The sequence below is a fragment of the Perkinsus marinus genome (assembly GCF_000006405.1).
Source record: "Perkinsus marinus ATCC 50983 genomic scaffold scf_1104296969786, whole genome shotgun sequence".
NCBI classification, from domain to species: domain Eukaryota; phylum Perkinsozoa; order Perkinsida; family Perkinsidae; genus Perkinsus; species Perkinsus marinus.
Genome location: NW_003202674.1, coordinates 43,470 through 60,449, shown reverse-complemented (window position 1 = coordinate 60,449; position 16,980 = coordinate 43,470). Strand labels below are relative to the sequence as shown.

General features: G+C 49.9%; 4 protein-coding genes across 4 annotated transcripts; 2 read left to right on the top strand and 2 right to left on the bottom strand.

Moving 5' to 3' along the window:
• Window positions 1-1,205: 1,205 nt before the first annotated feature.
• Window positions 1,206-1,907, bottom strand: Pmar_PMAR021965 (conserved hypothetical protein; the record flags this gene model as incomplete). The annotated part of the gene is made up of 1 exon (XM_002767830.1): window positions 1,206-1,907. One exon carries the CDS (start codon window positions 1,905-1,907, stop codon window positions 1,206-1,208), a length of 702 nt encoding a protein of 233 aa, XP_002767876.1.
• Window positions 1,908-3,433: 1,526 nt separating this feature from the next.
• Window positions 3,434-5,936, top strand: Pmar_PMAR021964 (conserved hypothetical protein; the record flags this gene model as incomplete). The annotated part of the gene is made up of 8 exons (XM_002767829.1): window positions 3,434-3,503; window positions 3,548-3,696; window positions 4,328-4,399; window positions 4,457-4,624; window positions 4,679-4,786; window positions 4,832-5,125; window positions 5,383-5,568; window positions 5,613-5,936. 8 exons carry the CDS (start codon window positions 3,434-3,436, stop codon window positions 5,934-5,936), a joined length of 1,371 nt encoding a protein of 456 aa, XP_002767875.1.
• A 1,416-nt stretch (window positions 5,937-7,352) lies between these two features.
• Window positions 7,353-9,852, bottom strand: Pmar_PMAR021963 (hypothetical protein; the record flags this gene model as incomplete). The annotated part of the gene is made up of 9 exons (XM_002767828.1): window positions 7,353-7,388; window positions 7,446-7,611; window positions 8,189-8,346; window positions 9,052-9,127; window positions 9,173-9,267; window positions 9,314-9,424; window positions 9,495-9,621; window positions 9,670-9,762; window positions 9,812-9,852. 9 exons carry the CDS (start codon window positions 9,850-9,852, stop codon window positions 7,353-7,355), a joined length of 903 nt encoding a protein of 300 aa, XP_002767874.1.
• Window positions 9,853-10,161: 309 nt separating this feature from the next.
• Pmar_PMAR021962 (hypothetical protein) lies at window positions 10,162-15,883 on the top strand (the record flags this gene model as incomplete). The annotated part of the gene is made up of 16 exons (XM_002767827.1): window positions 10,162-10,242; window positions 10,339-10,455; window positions 10,503-10,642; window positions 10,693-10,828; window positions 11,044-11,154; window positions 11,213-11,381; window positions 13,129-13,237; window positions 13,568-13,658; window positions 13,699-13,780; window positions 14,040-14,187; window positions 14,240-14,419; window positions 14,481-14,624; window positions 14,911-15,044; window positions 15,309-15,439; window positions 15,558-15,692; window positions 15,833-15,883. The coding sequence occupies 16 exons, from the start codon at window positions 10,162-10,164 to the stop codon at window positions 15,881-15,883; spliced, it is 1,959 nt and encodes a 652-aa protein (XP_002767873.1).
• Between the last annotated feature and the right edge of the window lie 1,097 nt (window positions 15,884-16,980).

Sequence of the window (16,980 nt, the reverse complement as noted above, 5' to 3'; positions counted from 1 at the left end):
TGTTGGGGGTCACTTACGAGGCGGTAAACCACGTTGTCGAATCTGTTTGCTCGTGGAATTCAATCATGGGATCTTTGTGGTTGGCATGGTATGCGTTGTTTTTAATCATGGAAGAACATAACACGGTTATCGTGATGGGCAGGAGGAGCTCTTGTTTATTAAATTGGTTGCTATACACTTATACCAAAATTTTCATGTAAGCCTCTATAACGAGAAATTTGCTGAGCTCAGCTGAGGAAACCAAACATAAAGCTCTAGAAATACTCGGAGCCTCTCAAAGTTGTTTGTGTGTCTTCTGATGTCCTTCGCTCCGCCTCGTCGAGATCGATCTATGCTTGCCCGAGAGCTGGCGAAGGAAGTCGGCGCTCATATCCTCCTCGCTGGAGGGGTAGTTGAGCGGGAGACGATACTTATGAAACTCAACGAGATGCTTCGGAAAACTCATGAGAGCTCATGCGAGTATTCGTCCTAACACAGTCTATCTAGCCAGAGAGCTCATTTATGTTTAGGAAGGACGCCATTTCTGAATCGGCAATCACCGCGACTTCTCACCCACATCAGGCAGAGGCCACCTTCCGAGTTGCCCTGAGGTCGATCCTGAGGGCCCTCAATAGTAGAGTGTCGATGGGGAGGCTGGAGGAGAGTAAAATCCCTGAAATAATCTCCACATGTCAGCACGCCAGGTGGGCTCTTTCTTTCTCCCTCGTATCGGTCTACTCAAGAATATTCAATTTCAGGGGGTTGGATGACGTCATCGACCGCTACCTGAATGCTTTAACGTGCCGTCTTCTAAAGGCGCGCGAGAAGGCTTCAATAACACCTCCTCCGACGCCATCACAACGGCCAGGAGTAAAGACCGAGATGGCCCCATTGACGATGCCGAAGCGAGGCCGGGATTGCTATGATAAGCCTTTAGCTGTGCCGAGGTTAGTGGTCCATAAGCCTCGTCGCAAGTCGCGTGCATCGAGTGAAGGCAAGAGTGCTACCTCGACTGGTCGCGGACGGCCTCTGGGTAGTCACAGTCGACCACGCAGGAGCGGTGATGTTCATGGCGACCAACCTAAAGCTCATGTCTGGGCAGCTCATTATGTCCAATATAGAGAATTGAGGGTTCAGGAGGTGCGGAGGGCGTGCGCTACGGCAGAGAGGGAGAATACGGTTCGAATACAGCATCACCAGCGTGTTAAGGACCGTATCGCCTCGCCTCAGACGACCGCAGTGGTCGGGGGCATTACAACGGAAAGGACTCCCTCGGTGTCCTCTACGATGATAACAAGGGCGCAGGAAGGGGGCACGTCATTGGGGATGCCGGAGGAAGGGGGCACGTCGTTAGGGATGCCGGAGGAAGGGGGCACGTCATTGGGGATTCCGGAGGAAGAGGGCACGTCGTTGGGGAGGCTGGAGGAAGAGGGCACGTCATTGGGGATTCCGGAGGAAGAGGGCACGTCGTTGGGGAGGCTGGAGGAAGAGGGCACGTCATTGGGGATTCCGGAGGAAGAGGGCACGTCGTTGGGGATTCCGGAGGAAGAGGGCACGTCGTTGGGGAGGCTGGAGGAAGAGGGCACGTCGTTGGGGAGGACACAGGAAGGGGGCACGTCATTGGGGATTCCGGAGGAAGAGGGCACGTCAGTAGCGATGCCGGAGGAAGGGGACACGTCGTTGGGGATGCCGCAGGAAGGGGACACGTCATTGGGGATGCTGGAGGAAGGGGGTACGTCAGTAGGGATGCCAGTAGAGAATTCGAGACCATCGTCTCCTAGAGAGGGCTCTCCAGTGATGAGCCAATCAGAGCAGCTACCCTCGGGCGGCCTAGCAGTCACCGAAGGGGTCCATACTCCGCCACAGTTAGTCAGTATGCCGCTGGTTGTTGGTCTGAGTCGACTGCCCCAATCCAACGTGGATGCCATTGGTGCTGCCGATGAGCGACAAGTCTCGAACAACCGGCAGGTTCCCAAATCGGTTCACCCGAAGGGGCCGACCCATAAGGCAGGGCCGAGACGATCCCACGTGGCCCGCAAGACTCTAAACTCGGTATATTGCCATTATGCGTCTCGCTTCTTCATCGACTCTCTGTCGAAGTCACTAAAACGCAGCAGTAGAGGGAAGAAATTCGGCAATAGAGCCGTTGAGTTTTCTCCCCGGGGGCCAGCAGCGAGACCCTTCCTTAAGGAGTCTCTGGAGGCAGACCACAATCCGCGTGGGAGTCTTGAAATGAGGCGAAAGTCTCCCCCTGTCTGTTCGGTCCAGGCTGATGACTACAGTTGTGAAACCACAAGTGACAGCGAAAACCATATTTTCAGTGCCTCGAAAGTCAACCTGAGATCGGCACTCAGCAATCACCTCGAAAGTGATGTTGTTGCAACTCCGGTGTCATCATCTTCTGGAGAATTCTCAAGCGAAGAGGGCCCTGGTGACACGGGCCACCTCGGGGGACAACCGGGCAACGCTACGTCGAAAAAGCCGGAAAGTGTTTTCTCGAATTTCGGGTCTAGCATGGCCGCCTTGGCGAGCAACTTCATGGAAAGCGTGGCAATTTCGGAAAGTCTTCATAGAGGAGAAACACGCGCCCCGACACAGGCAGGCAGCCAGGGCTCAGGAGGCGACCAAGGAGATTCCGTTCTGGTTTCGCAAATCCCCGCGAGTGTCACCGCTGCGCGTGAGGCGATGCAATCGAGCAACTACTCGACGACTCCAGACTGCTTGATAAACCCACCCCAGAATGATAGTTGCGGTCAGAAGGAAATTAGAGATGGTGTTCCTCACGAGAAAGGGATGCGGTTGGACAGTAAGTATGAGGACCCCGTGGGGCTCGCTGAGTCCACGGTGGACATGAGAGCTACCGAACCGCCTGGAGCCGAGCCCAAGAGGGATAGCCTTTCGACGAAGAGCGACAACTTTAGCATGGCTACTCTCAACGCTCCCTCCCAAGGCGGTTCCCATATAATTTCCAAATCGCTCAGTGGAGTGGTCCCAATGGTCAATGCTAGGGCATCACGTATCGGGGCGAGTAGTAGTAGGAAGAATGCGCATTCTAATAAGACCTCTGTGGGCGCACCTCTGGCCACGGGCACACCCCAGCACTGTGATAGTGACTACGATAGCCCCCTTCGACAGTAAGGAGGTTTCCAAGGCATATGTAGACTCCATGTTGTGGAGAATTCAACGAACGACTCCATCGACCGCTCGGCAACGACGTATTCTGAATAGTTCGGGTTTTTACGGTAAAGGTTTTTGGTAGTCATCGCCTGTTCTTGTTAAGCGTCCGCCTATTGTCATATTTCAGCGCCCTGTAAGCACTGTCCTTCCTGCTGCTGTTGATGGTGTTCACCGAGAAAAGGCGTTGAGTTTTAGTCATCTTGCAATCTTGCTCTTACTTGCATTTCCTCAATTTTCGATCTTGACCGCGAAGTTTTATATTTCCCTTGTTGCAACTATGCAGCAGGAAGGACCGGCCGTCAGTGGCGTCCAGCAGAAGCCTGCAGGGCCCCGTACCGCTCCTAGGGGTACTACTACTTAACAAGCTGAATGCAGTATACCCTTCTCGTAGGTAACCCCAGCAAGGCGTTTGAGTTCGGTCCTGATGCTGGTCCGTATCGTGAGCAAGTAGAGGTCTCTCAGGAGTTGGTCTCGATGGTTATTGGCAAACGAGGCGCTACTATAAGTGACTTGAAGCAGCTCACTGGAGCCAATATTCACGTAGTGCCAGGGGGGTGTTTTGGGTGTCGAGATATTCTCCAAAGTAACGATTGTTGACACGCCGTATTTCTATATCATTAGCCTTGCGTCACCTACGCGGAAATGAGCAACAAGAAATATGGATATAGGAACTCACAGTGATGGCTCAGAAGGCGGCCTCGGATTACATGGGGTCTCTGCTGGTCGATGAGTGCTGGTCCCTTATGCAGTGATCATATCAGAGGTTTGCAGCAGCAGCAGCTCCGGAGGTCTGAGAATCTTCCCAAGGACGGCAAACAGGGTCTGAGATGGCTCAAGGAGTTGGACAGGGCCACTGAAGGGTGCGCCAAAACAAAGCAAGCGGATGAATATGGGGGATCTGAATGGCGAACGCTTTTGAACTGGGGTTAATGATATGAACTCAACGAGGTCACCTGTTGTGGTTAGTGACGCTATGTGAAGAAGTTATGCTGCTGGGCATTTAGTGTTGGCAATCTCTATTGGCCTGGAATGTCACCGTCGGCGGCCAGAGGATATTTTACGTTTCATGGGAAATGAGCTGCGTTATTTCCAGCGGTTCTCAGTGCTCATGCACGCTGTCGTACCAATTTTCCCGCAAATTTTCAATTGGGGTCATTCGTTTGGCTCTTAGGGCGACCAGTCGACGCGTGAGCAGGGCTATACCATTTTCTATGTTGATGCCCAGAGTGAGGAGCAGCTGCAAGTCGGTCACTTACTTCACTGGGGGGTATTTCTATTCGGTTTGGCTCCCTAAATTTAGGCTGCAGTTGACGCCATTCGTGAGAAAATATCTCCGCTGGAGCCCAAGGATGGTGAAACTCAACGATTCTTTGAAATTCCAGACAGCAAGGTCTCGGAAGTGCTCGGACCACAGGGCGTCGCCTTGACCAGGATCAAAGAGCGCTCCGGAGCTCGACTCGAAATTAAGGTAATATAGCAGGCGGAGCGAAGCGTGTCAGGTTAAACTAAAATGTTGTAGCAGGCCGTACCACCAGCTGAGTACCACGGGTCTACTAGGGGCATGCCCCGAACTGTAAATTGTGTTGGCACTGAGGGGGCTGTGAATAAATGTGAGGAGTTGGTTAACAAGGTGGGTGCGGAAACCATAGGGAGGGTATTGATATTCTGGTTCTAGGTTGTGGCTGGCACGGTTACCTGCGCGGACTTGATTTCTGAATATGAAGTTGACCACCCGGAGGTCCGATCTCAGAAGAGGCTCAGCTCGACTCCATCCTACGATGAGACCAAACGGCGTAGGATGGACTACGACGATCACCAGGGAGGAGGTTTTGATAACTCTTATAATGCGGGTTACCAACGTGGGGGTGGTTTTGGTGGTAGCAGAGTCGGAGGCCCTATTAAGGGTGGGGGAGAGGGTGCCTGGAACGACAACTCTGCTGCTGCTGCTGCTGATTTCTGCATACTCGAGGTGATAAGAGGCGAACGAGTGCTGATGTGTATTGCACGTTGGCTTCGAGGCTCGTCAGGTCTCGCGTGAATCCGATGGAACTGTTTACAGCTACGATCTCGCAGAATAATTTCGGTTTCAGCGATATCCGTTTTTCAACCGATTTTATATGCCAGCTATATCCACATCTACAGTGGCTTCAGCCATACCGTAACAGGCGCGAATCGTCCCATCGTTTTATCGTGAGGAGTGTGATTGGCGTGTATTATTACTATCAGGTTCCATTCAATGGTGTTGGAGCCATCATCGGTCGTGGTGGGGAGGTCATCAATCGGTTGAAGGAAGACAGTCGCTGCGATATACAGATTTCCAAGAGTGGCGCTGGCCCGTACCGAGAAGTGTCCCTTCAGGGGCCACACGATGGGATCATAACTGTGGTTGGATTCATCAACGAGAGACTGGCGGTAAGGTTTATGGAGTCGATGGTCTCGGAAGGTAGTTGTGTCAGGGCGCTCACGTAGTGAAGGCAGCACCGGCCAATGGTCTCCCACCTTACCTGTTTGGGAGTGGTGATGGTGCTCCACGTGGACGGATGGGGAGTGGAGGCCCACAGCCCTATATGCAGCAGCAAGGTCCTCCTTCCACGGCTCGGTCCTATGGTATGCAAGGTGGACCACCAGAGGCTCATTCGACACCTCCTGGCCAGCCTTGGCAGCAACCCCAGATAGAAGGCTACAGCGCTGGGAATAGTATGATGCCCCAGTACCAGCAACAGCCACCTCCATACGCTGGAGGTCTGTGCACCCGAATACCTTGTGATTGGTATTGTTGATATCGTAGGTCCTTGTGGTGGCTATTACTCGCAGCAATATGGTGGATGTTTACTCCAGCGACAGCAGCCAGCCCAGGGATACATGACTCCTCAGCAGTCCCCTGTACCAGCTGGGGGCCCTTCACCTCCTGCACAAGCAGCACGTGGTCAGGGAGCGTCAGGGGTATGATTCAGTTTTGCCTTTGAGGACTACATGTCTCTTCAGGAATCTTCGTCTGCTTATGGTAGTGCCTATGGTCTGGCCGCAGCGTGGCAGCAGTACTACGCATCTTTGCATAGACAGCAAGCGGCGACAAGTCGACCTCCTCAGTGAGCACGTCTACATGACCATTAGAACGACCTACACTTACAATTATATTAGAGCCAGCATTACAGTATGGGATACTCGTGTTAAGTTCCAAGTCGGGGGGAGAGGGTGTGGCCTTCGAGCTGAGATGGATGAAGACTTGGTGGTATTACCCCAAGCGCCCTCGCTGGCCCCCTGAATGATTAAATGATAACAGACGACAAGTGCCCAAATTGGACAGAGAGCACTAGCTGGCCTTGAATAACTCAGTAGAGTTGGATGATGATGATGATGATGATGATGCGATTGGGGCCTGCGATGGGAGTTGCTGGGTTGAAGTGGTAGACCATTCGCATTAAACCCATCACAAGTGATTGAAGAGGGACCGTGGGCAGTGAGTCTCGTTAAATGTAGTGCAGACGGATACGAATGAGTAACGAGGCGAAGCGAAGTGCCTGATGGAATCTATGTCGTGCCCGTGCATTTTGAAATCGAGCGCTCAGATGACGAGTTGAACTCATTTCCATCGGATGAAATTGCCGAGAAGAGGATGAGGTTGCCGAAATGCTCGCAGAAGAAGCAAATACACCAAGGAGTCGGTGGTCGAGAATGGCGACATTTGGATTGCATGTAACTAGAGTGGTCTAATGGTAGAGCGCATAGTTCCTATGCTGACGGTCGTTGGTTCGAATCTTGTGAAGAGCTCTTATGTTGAAGCGGACTGGATGTATGACCACCATGACGGTATATGAAGTATGTCTGTTATCTAGACGAGGGTCTGTGTACGAGATGGGGATGAGCTCAGGAGGAGAAAAACGAGACGGAAAACGCAATGGAGTTAGTATGGCTCCTACTGCCGAATCCTAGGGTATTCCCAAACGGAAAGCTACTGGCGGCAAGAAACGAAGATGTCACTTCTTCCATCAGACTATTTCACTTCCTGAATGATCACTGTGTGCACAACACTGGGGGGCAGCAAGAGAAGCAACTGTGGGGTGATAGTCATTCAAGGCGACTATGCAAATAGTGAAAATTGATGCTCAGAGAAACAAGCACTGGCAATGTAGATTGTAGTTGCTTGACGAAATATGAACACAGCGTTATCAATGTACACTTGAAAGGTTACAAGGTCAAGTTGCCAGCTGAGCCGGCGGCGAGGTTGGGACCTAAACGAGAAGCTAACTGGAGAGTTATCATAGTCGGCATATGCCGTCGCTCATTACTGGAAACCATGGACGAGTTTGAGGGGTCGGTAGATGACCACTGCCGTCTGTTGTGGCACCTGGTATCCAATCGATATAGTAGTCATAGCACGCTGGATCAGGATAGACTAATCGTCCATCAGGATTAGACGGGTTACAACCTCCACATTCAACACATTGTTTGTACCTGAGAGCTGAGCAGTTGATAATAAGAAGTAAAGGAACACGTACATGACTAGTGTCATGATACAGGTGACCAATAGACATATGAAGCCCACTGTAACGAAGATCGTCGAGATCAATGACTTCCACTGAAAAGAATACTGGACGGGCCACAGCAGACCGGCCTTTACTTGTCTGAAGTCATCTCGAGGTAGGGGGTTCAATGGTGAAGGAGACTTCCCGGGCATCGGCATTGGTGGAGGAGAATTGAGGAGCTCCACCAACCTGGTAGCTATCGATTTCCAGCGAGTCTCGATAACTATCCGACGACCGCGGCAACAGGTAACTTGCCACTAAAGGATTGGAAATGACAATAGACAAGCAGAAGCAGTAGGGTCACTACTGGTCTCAGCAAGAAGATGTGAATGGTGCATATTATTATCCATAAGACTAGGGCGACTAGCCATATTATAAGTACCGTTTCGGATCCGCTGAACGCTCGAGGGATCGATAAGAATTGCGGCCACGTGAAAGTCCTGAGTTTTGACCAGATGAGCCCAACTCGGTCACTTCCGACGACCTCCTACACCGCTACTGCCCACACTGCTGAGACGAGGGGAACACCCAGAACTGTTTGAGCGGAGAGTGACAAGGGACGCCGCCGAGCCACGAATGTCGTATGTTCCCCTCGGTAGAATTCTGAGGGCGCGCCAGAAGATGTCAACCTGTCGATGCCAAACGACGGGTAGCTTTCTGTGACCTAAACCACCATACAAAATTATCAACCTGAATATCTTTATTACTAATGCAGACTGTGTATATATAAACGCTCTCCTAATATCAATGACGGAGTTTCACCCGTTTTACGCGAAGTGACGTGAAACTCGGTGTAAAACGCGATATTCGCGCTATGCAGTAGTCGAAAAATATGTTTTTCATACCACGGGTAGAACTGTAATCAACACATTGATATCAGGTGTTACTAAGGAAGGCCTCAGAGATAACAGAGTTGACCAAATTTTCCACCCACGAATGTACAAGTGCGTCTCCGGAGAGCGTGAGAGAGTTCATTTTTCCATTCGAATTGAAAGACACTTTCACATTACGAACTACCGGAGAAAGTATGTTCGCTTTCCTCAGCTGAGCTCAGGAATTTCCTAAAGTGCAAGAATTCACCAAAAAATTCGGGTGGAAGTGCACAAGAATTTACGAAAATTTCACCAACACATGTGGTTGACCATAGACATATTTCACAACACTGCCTACTCCGGCGAACCGAGCCACCAAGAACAGTCTCAAACGACGGAATAGGATCATAAACGTACAGCTAGGAGCAAGCGGTCAGCATGGCGACTCCATACGCTCCGACTACCCTGCCGACCAGTAGAAGTGTTCCTGCTGAAGGCGCTATTGGGCTGATCGGGATAACATCAAGTCTATGCACATGTCATAGGCGTATTGCTACCATGACGCCTTCGGAGGCAGCATCATTTTGCTGTCCCCAGAGCGGACTGAACCGCACAGGAGTCAACTGAGAGGATCTGACAGAATTCATAACACAATGTGCGTCACTTCGTCCTTATTACGGGAGAAATTTCCCAGCGGGGTAGTAAGTGAGTCTGTAACTCCCCAGGGGAATCCATGCCCATAGGAAACGAATGACCTTGGCATGAAGGAGGACCTGGGGGACCGGTCAGTAGTGATTCGATGAGAATGCGGTATACTACCGGTGTAGGAGAGTCCATAAGGCTTGGAGGCGTCATAAGGTAGTTGGCGCTGTTGGGCGTGGTCAAGCTTCTGTCCCTAGTCAGATTCACTAACACGTCGGGAGGACCAGCCTGAGATGAAACGAGGAAATCTCATTTTTTCCAACGCTGAGTAAAGAGAGAGAATTGTCATTGACCTTACAGCGGTGGCTTTCCCAACATTTGGATCGCTCAGGAGGCCCATCTTCCGAGCCTCCGAGATTTTCTCATCGATGGTCTCCACTTCCAAGGTGAGGGATTGTAAACTACTCGGCCGAGTGGTCGATGATCTGAGCAGTTATATGACTTCATCGGATTCAATTCATCATGTGTGTCACCGTTTTCTCCCATGATTCCTCTTCCGGTCGGCAGTCCTAGAGCACCGATGGGGACTGTCGAAAACGGTACTAGAGGCCTTAGCATCTAGTTGCCTGAGAGCACCAGCATGCGGAGCACTACCTAGTCGGAGAATTAGCGTACCTCAAGAACTCATCAGCGAGTTGGGCATCCTTTTCAGCCATCTTCGGTAGGGGATATGAAATCACCTGTAAAGTGTGTCGTTGACCAACGTCCGTTGAAGCTGATGAAAAGGAGCCGTCGAGTGGCGCTACTTCTTCAGATGGTCGCTCTTCCTTCGACATGACAGAATGTGAATGACTGTTACAGAGACAAACCAGTGGTACATAGACGGACCTGTTTTGAATCTTCAATGGCGACCACTAAGATACGTCGTACCCATCATCTTCCTTGCACGTGTCACAGCGGAGCGAAGCGATTCGGCTTTACCATTTTTGCACCGATTGCGCAAATCTCAAATAGTAGAATTCAAAATGGCAATTTGTGGGTCTTTGCCTACTGCAAACATCACAATTCGAGATAGCCAGGCGGAGTCTTGCGGCCCACCTGTGATTGTACGTCCCGGGTGGGGGGAGTCTGTGACGTTTTCGCCCCTGTGTGTCGATTGGTCGTAAAACGGTGAGGGATAGTGAAACGATTATATACCTCAGATTTGCGACTGGGACGACACCATTCTACCATCAACGTTCTTGGCTGAGGGCAATCTGGATTCGACAGGCTCAGAAGAGTCCCTAGGACAGTTACAGAACATCGTCATTGAAGTCCTAGTAGACTAACCCCGCCTGCCCTCTCGGCGTGCACACGTTGGTGTTAGTCGCGCGCGATAGTGTTGGCAAGCCCGTATGTATTCATACTCACAAGCAGTTCTCCGGGGTGGGTGCACGAATCGTGTCAACTGTACATGCCCAGGGTCGTGCCCTTGCTCGCTAAGGTCACTATATTGCATTCTAAAGAGTAGGAAGAAAATCTTCCGCGTGCGGTGGTGGAGGAGGAATCTTTGGCAGATATTGTCGAGAACTGTCGGTAATTAGTAGGAAGTTCCGCAGACTGTATTTTTCTGAGGACAAGGGCTTGAAGTCGACCAAGCTCGCGACAGTGCTCTCGATAGTGCCGACTTTGAAACCAGTTCCCCGAAGAGTGGTATGACTATTGGAGGAATATATGTTCGTTTTCCTCAGCTGAGCGAGGGAAAGTTTCCTCACTAATAATAGGAGTATATAGGCTAACTCGGATAGAGGTCGACAGCAGCGAAAAATAATTTTTTCCCCAAAAAATTTCCGCAAAAATCGCATGTTTTACCGCGCTGTGTCACATAATAGGAGAAAGAGAATTGTGTTCATGGCGGTCTCTCTCAGGTGCTCATAGGCGACCAATATGAAGATGTCGCGGTTGCCCAGGCGCTGCGTCGAGGAGGCGTGGAAGCCAGGACCTGCCTATTCGCATCGGCACCGACACCGACTGAACTGGTAGTCACCAGTATGATTTCGAGAAGGAGTGGTATGGGAATATATGATTTTTTGTCAGCGTCGGGAGCTTGAGTGGCTGTTGAAGGGCGACACGCTCGATCGGCTGTTGGTTGATGACACTCTACCTCAGAGTGACTTCACTCTGAGACGGAATAGGCAGCAACAGCAGCAACCGGCTGCCAAGGAGGCTCCTAGGAGAGATTCTGGTGACACAACGCGTCGAATTGGTGACACATCTGTTGTACGGATTCTTGCAATTATTATCGGTAGTTGGTGGTAGTCTTATCAGTGAGTTATCACTTTAGTGAATTCCTTCCCGTCCTCAACGCCGTCCTGTGCCGCAGCTGCCGCGTCATCGTCGAAGTGCAGTAGTCTTGTGGACATCATAGGTGTCGACCCGAAAATAGGACCGATGGTTCTTGGCTTGTCGGTAGTGGCAAACATCACTCGGCATTCAAGTTTCACAGCCTATGTTGCTCAGGCTTACTTCGTCCCAGCTGGATCCCTAAGGCAGTGTGGAAGGTGTCGCACCCCTGTGGTGGTCAAGGCTAAGTAGGATCACTCCTCTGTGGAGACACGAATCTATACCACTCCATGTTCAGATCTTAATTCTATAAGTAGTGTATGGTCCATGATCATCATCATCACATTGTGAAATCTAGTTTTGCTGTATTAATGGGCGCACCTGGTTTGGCCACTCATGAATTGCCTTATTATGACTAACAGCATTATATATTCGAAAACGCTGTAGACTTGCCATTGTACCAGCACTCAGCCTCGGCGCCCGAGAGGTCAATAGGGCAAGCATGGTTGTTATTATTATGAACGCGTGTATCATTGCAAGCGGGTCCTATTCCCCCTAGTTTCCCCCTCGCGCGCCGTCTCTTTGAAGACAGCTCGTCAAGAGCGCTGGTGCCCTCTGGGGTGGTGTTGGCTCATGGGTCTACGTTGTGAAAATATTTTGTAAATGTGCTGATAGTATTCTGGCCGAACAGTGCTTCCTATGTGAGAGTTTGATGGTTTCACCGACTGCAAGTACGATGGCTACTCTGGTGGTTCTCTCCTATGGGAAGCTCCGTTTTTGATTTCTGAACAACACGTATGTTCTTCTTATCTCTGCAAGCGCTCGTCCACTGTAGAAGTGAGCGACTTGGAGTAGTACCATTCACGTTGGTTTACTGCACGACTCATCCTCCTTTTGATGATGCCATTTGATGCTAATTCTGAAAGGGAAACTGGGCCGTACCGCGCGCCGCTGAAATCACTTCTGTTTACAGTATGGTATGGTGTAGAGGGCCCTTCTTACATAGAATGTTGGTGGTGCCCTTTCTCTCTCCTCGACGCCCGAGGCCCTGATCACGAGTTGAAGAGTGCGCCGATGGTTGATCATCATCATCATGGTCGATGGGATATGTGCAGTGAATTCGTAATGAACGAATTTCGTGGCGCGTGAAGCTGAGGTTACTGCTGTTGTTGTTATCGTCGTCAATCCGTCCACATATTTGCCCTGTTGTCGCCGTATGCCGACTGGTGATGTTTTATTATTTTTCGCTCGCTGTCTCTTTCAAACATTCTGGCAAGTCGATGAGCCCTCTCGTGGTGCTCTATATTAGAGTAGGATTGTCGTTGTTGCTGCTGAGGAGGAAGAAGAAGGATCGGGAACTCCCTACGCTCTTCTTAAACGCCACTTGTGTGGTCCCAGGTGAGGTCAATCGTCAATATTGTTATTTTCCCTATAGTAGTTGTCACGAGTGGGAGTTCTGTAAGTCACTGCTCTGAGCATAAAGGGAAGGTTTCAATTCCACTACATGAGTTTTCAGCGTTGTGACTTGATACGTGACTCGGGGGGTGCTGCAGCTTCGACGCTAATGACGATGCGACCGACGGCTGAGGAAAGCCTTAGGGCATCGGCGGCACCGTCACGTCGCGTTAACGCCATCACCACCTCCGCGTCGGCCTCGTCGTCGTCATCAGCAGCCCTGACCCCTGAAGAAGAGGCTGCGGTTCAGGAAGCAGTTACGGAGCAGCTTATGAGCTACGGAGAAGGGATGGCCTCTAAGGAGCATAGGGCGACGCTGGCAGAGTAAGGAAGAATGTGTTTATGGATTGTTGTTCAAATGCGATATGGGAGAATAGGGAACACTCATTCTACCGTTAATGAGTTTGTACTATGTGGCGAGGAAAGTCCTGCCAGGCGTATTGGAGTAGTAGGTCACCCACTGTTCATCCTCCATATGTATAGGATCCGTATTACAGCTATTCCAGCCATCATCTTATCTCCCTTTTGCTTGTCACGCTGGACCACTTGAAGTTGTCGATAATGTTTTACATATTCGTATCGGTACACTGCGTAGGGTACCCGTACTCCCTTCCTCGAGAGCGACCCGAACCTATGGAGAAGTTCTGAGTGCAGGTACGCAGCGTGCGTGTTGCAAACACAGGCTACAGTGAGCGAGATGGTGGCTGAGATGGAGCAGTTCTTGCAGGAGAACGCGGAGAGCTTTGTGAGTGTTTCTAATCTTCGTCTGCGGAGTTGATATTCAGGTGGAGTGGCTGATCGAGTACTGTGAGGAGCATGGCGTGGCCCACCCTGTGAAAAGGTCCAAGAAGGCAGCCCCGCCCCGAGGTGTGAACCAGGGGATACCGAAAATCACATTAGACCTAAAAATGTGTTGATGGCGGTGTGGGAAATTATGAACATGGTCGACTACATGTTTCGATGACAATATTGAAATTTTGGGAATTTCGTCTATGCGAATTCATAAGTGAGGAAACTCCTGAGCTCAGCTGAGGAAAGCAAACATATATTCCTCCAACACTGTGAGCGCATATGAGGAATTTCGTTTTTTGGAATGCGACTTGTTGGCGATTCCCGCTGGTCTCAGGTGGTGGGCTTTTTTCAAAGGCGCTGCGAGCGGCCACTGGGCAGGCCCCTGCGAGCTCGTCGTGTCCCGAGGTCACCACCAACGGGACGAAAAGAGGGGTGGAGGAGGATGAGCATGCGTGCAGTTCAGATGGACCGAGCAAGATAGCGTAAGCGTTACACGCGGGTTCGATCCCCGGTGAGGGCATTTCTAACATTTAGGCGTCGGGAAATGCGAGGCATCGCTCAGCGGGCTGATGCGGTTAATGCCAAGAGAGTATGCACACCTGTAGGGACCCAGGATGAGAATAGAAATCCCATTCGACTTGTCGGACGGGAAGAGCTAAACCAAAGGGCTGTTGCAATTGTGAAGAGGTCACTTGGCGAGGCCCCACTGAATGGGTGGGGAATTGACGATGGTTTTTTTTCTGTTTTATTGCTTCTGATATGCTGATTGTTTCAGACGTCCTTGTCCTGGTCAGAGCGCTGCAGAGGGCACTCTTGGTCCTTTGATTCGGTCCCCGACGCCAGCCCTTTATCGGCCCCCTCTTTCACGCGCCCCCCAGCCTGGGGGTCTGCCACCAGTTGAGCAACAGTTGGGAGGGGGGTAGGAATCAATATTATAGGAATTTTATTATATTTATATCATATTATCTAGTGATATATTGGAGTTTCACCACCGGTTTTACGTGAAGTGGCGTAATGCTCTGCGAAAACCCCGATATTCGCGGTGATATGCAGTAGTCGTGAAATATGCTTTTCACTAGTGTTTTTCATATCACGGTCGTGAAATTCCATTATATACTAACAAATGAGAATAACCAGATAGATATCAACAACTTAATATTGCGATAATATTCGTATGATGTTGAGGGCATGGCATGGTCTCGCAGGTATGTGGCCCAGGCTCGAAATGGGAGTTCGATGGTCGCTAATCGGCAGCCTCCTCCTCCGCCGTTACCCCCTCCGACACAACCGCAGTCTCGTCGGAATTCTTTCAACGTACCGCCGGTCACGACACCGCAAAGTAATAACGAGAAGTGTTGTAATATATTTTCGCTTCCCTCACCTGAGCTCAGTAGATTCTCCAATATTATAGGAGTTTGCACATGACTTCGGGTAGAAATACAGTATTTCTTGTTAGTTTTTGAGTATTTCAAATACTCAAAAACTAACAAGAAGGATTACCCAAAATTTCTACAGAATTTTCGTATTGGCTCCAACGCATGTCGGTGAGCATGTGAATATTCTTTCACACTGAAATTCGTTAAAGGGCAACAATGTTGTTTAGGGAATGAGGATGGATACAAGTGGCGGTCCATCCGAGGAGATGCTCTAGTTCGGGCAACTTGCGAGCCGGACTCAGCTCCTGTTGCCTCCATCACCAACGGCGAGATCGTGGAACAGTGCGGTCAACGGATAGTAAGAATTCTGGTGGTCTCTAGTTATGATTCGGAGGCAATTTATCGTCAACTATATTAGTGAAGAATATTAGATGGTTTATGTGATTGCTATCAAATCTTCATTATGTCACGCGCAGGTGCTTCAAAGTGGTATCATTCGCATACAAATCCGCCATCCCTCTCATCCGAGTTTTCCGGCTCCGCTCGGTTGGGTTACTCTCACTGCGGAGCCTGCCGGGGGTGTCCGGTACTTTGAGAAGGGCCCCGAGAAGGTAGTTATATTTGAGTATATGCACATGGTCAACTACATGTGTTGGTAAAAATATGGAAATTCGGAGGAAATTATGAGAAATCATCGTTGGTTTTTGTACACCCCTACCCAAAATCGTGTGGATTTTCATAATATGGTGAGGTAACTTACGAGTTCCGTTCTGAGGAAATCAAACATAAACTTCCACATTGAGACAGTAGGGCGAAGGTTCAAAGGTAAAATCTAAGGAAGATCTCCATTCCCAATGGAACAATCTCGCTCGCCCATTTTTATCACTTTACCGTATTAGCAGCACGGTAGCCGCCGATTGGCTTTTCTTGGTACCCTTCAGTGTACTTGTCTGTATAGTAGCGTATGGAACTGAATTCCGAAGTCTCGAGCTTCAGCTAGGCGGAGGGTAACGATAATATAAGGTCGTAAAGTGCTGAGTTATCGTTATTAAAGTTCGATCAAAGCTAAGATTTCGAGATTTGAAGAAGTCGGCAAAGGTATCAATTATTAACTACCAACTGATAAGCCTTCAGAGAAAGGTTAAGAAGCATTGCGTAGTAGAAGGGGGTCCGCAAAACCAAAAAGAAAAGAAAGGACTGTAGGTGAAAGCGGAGAAAGGGAAACCCGAAACCCCACCCGAAGCCGGACAGGTCAACCCGAAACCCGAACTGTTATCCAAGGCAAGGCTGTTGTTATCCAAGGCTAAGCTGCAAAACAAAGCCGGAAGGACCTATTAGTGGAGAGGTGGCTTCCTTAGAAAAAGGCAGAAGGTCCTTAGAAAAAGGCAGAAGTTCCTTAGAATAAGGCTGAAATTCCTTAGAATAAGGCTGAAGTTCCTTAGAATAAGGCTGAAGTTCCTTAGAATAAGGCTGAAGTTCCTTAGAAAATGGCATAAACTTCCTTAGAAAGTGTCCGAGGGCGAGCGAGATTTCGTCCTTAGATCGAACCCTGTAGCCTTGCGATTTACCGTTCAATTGTAGGGGCGAATATCTGTATTTTGTGGCGCGCGACAAACTTGATATCAGGTACGGTACAATGACTCGCCAACATCTGGTATATATGGTGGTAAGGGAGGTAAAGGGAAAGGGAAGGGCAAAGGAAAAGGCGCGATGGTTTCCGGGTAGCAGTCGGGACTACATGTTGTCCTCACTTATGCGACAACGGTTTCTTGTGATTCAACTCACTGGAGTTAACTCAGCCGTGATATAAAAACACTAGTGAATAACATATTTACTAGGGAGATATTGTGTTGTCGGTTGCGAGGACCTACACGCCTTAGAAGTTACATGGAGTATTAC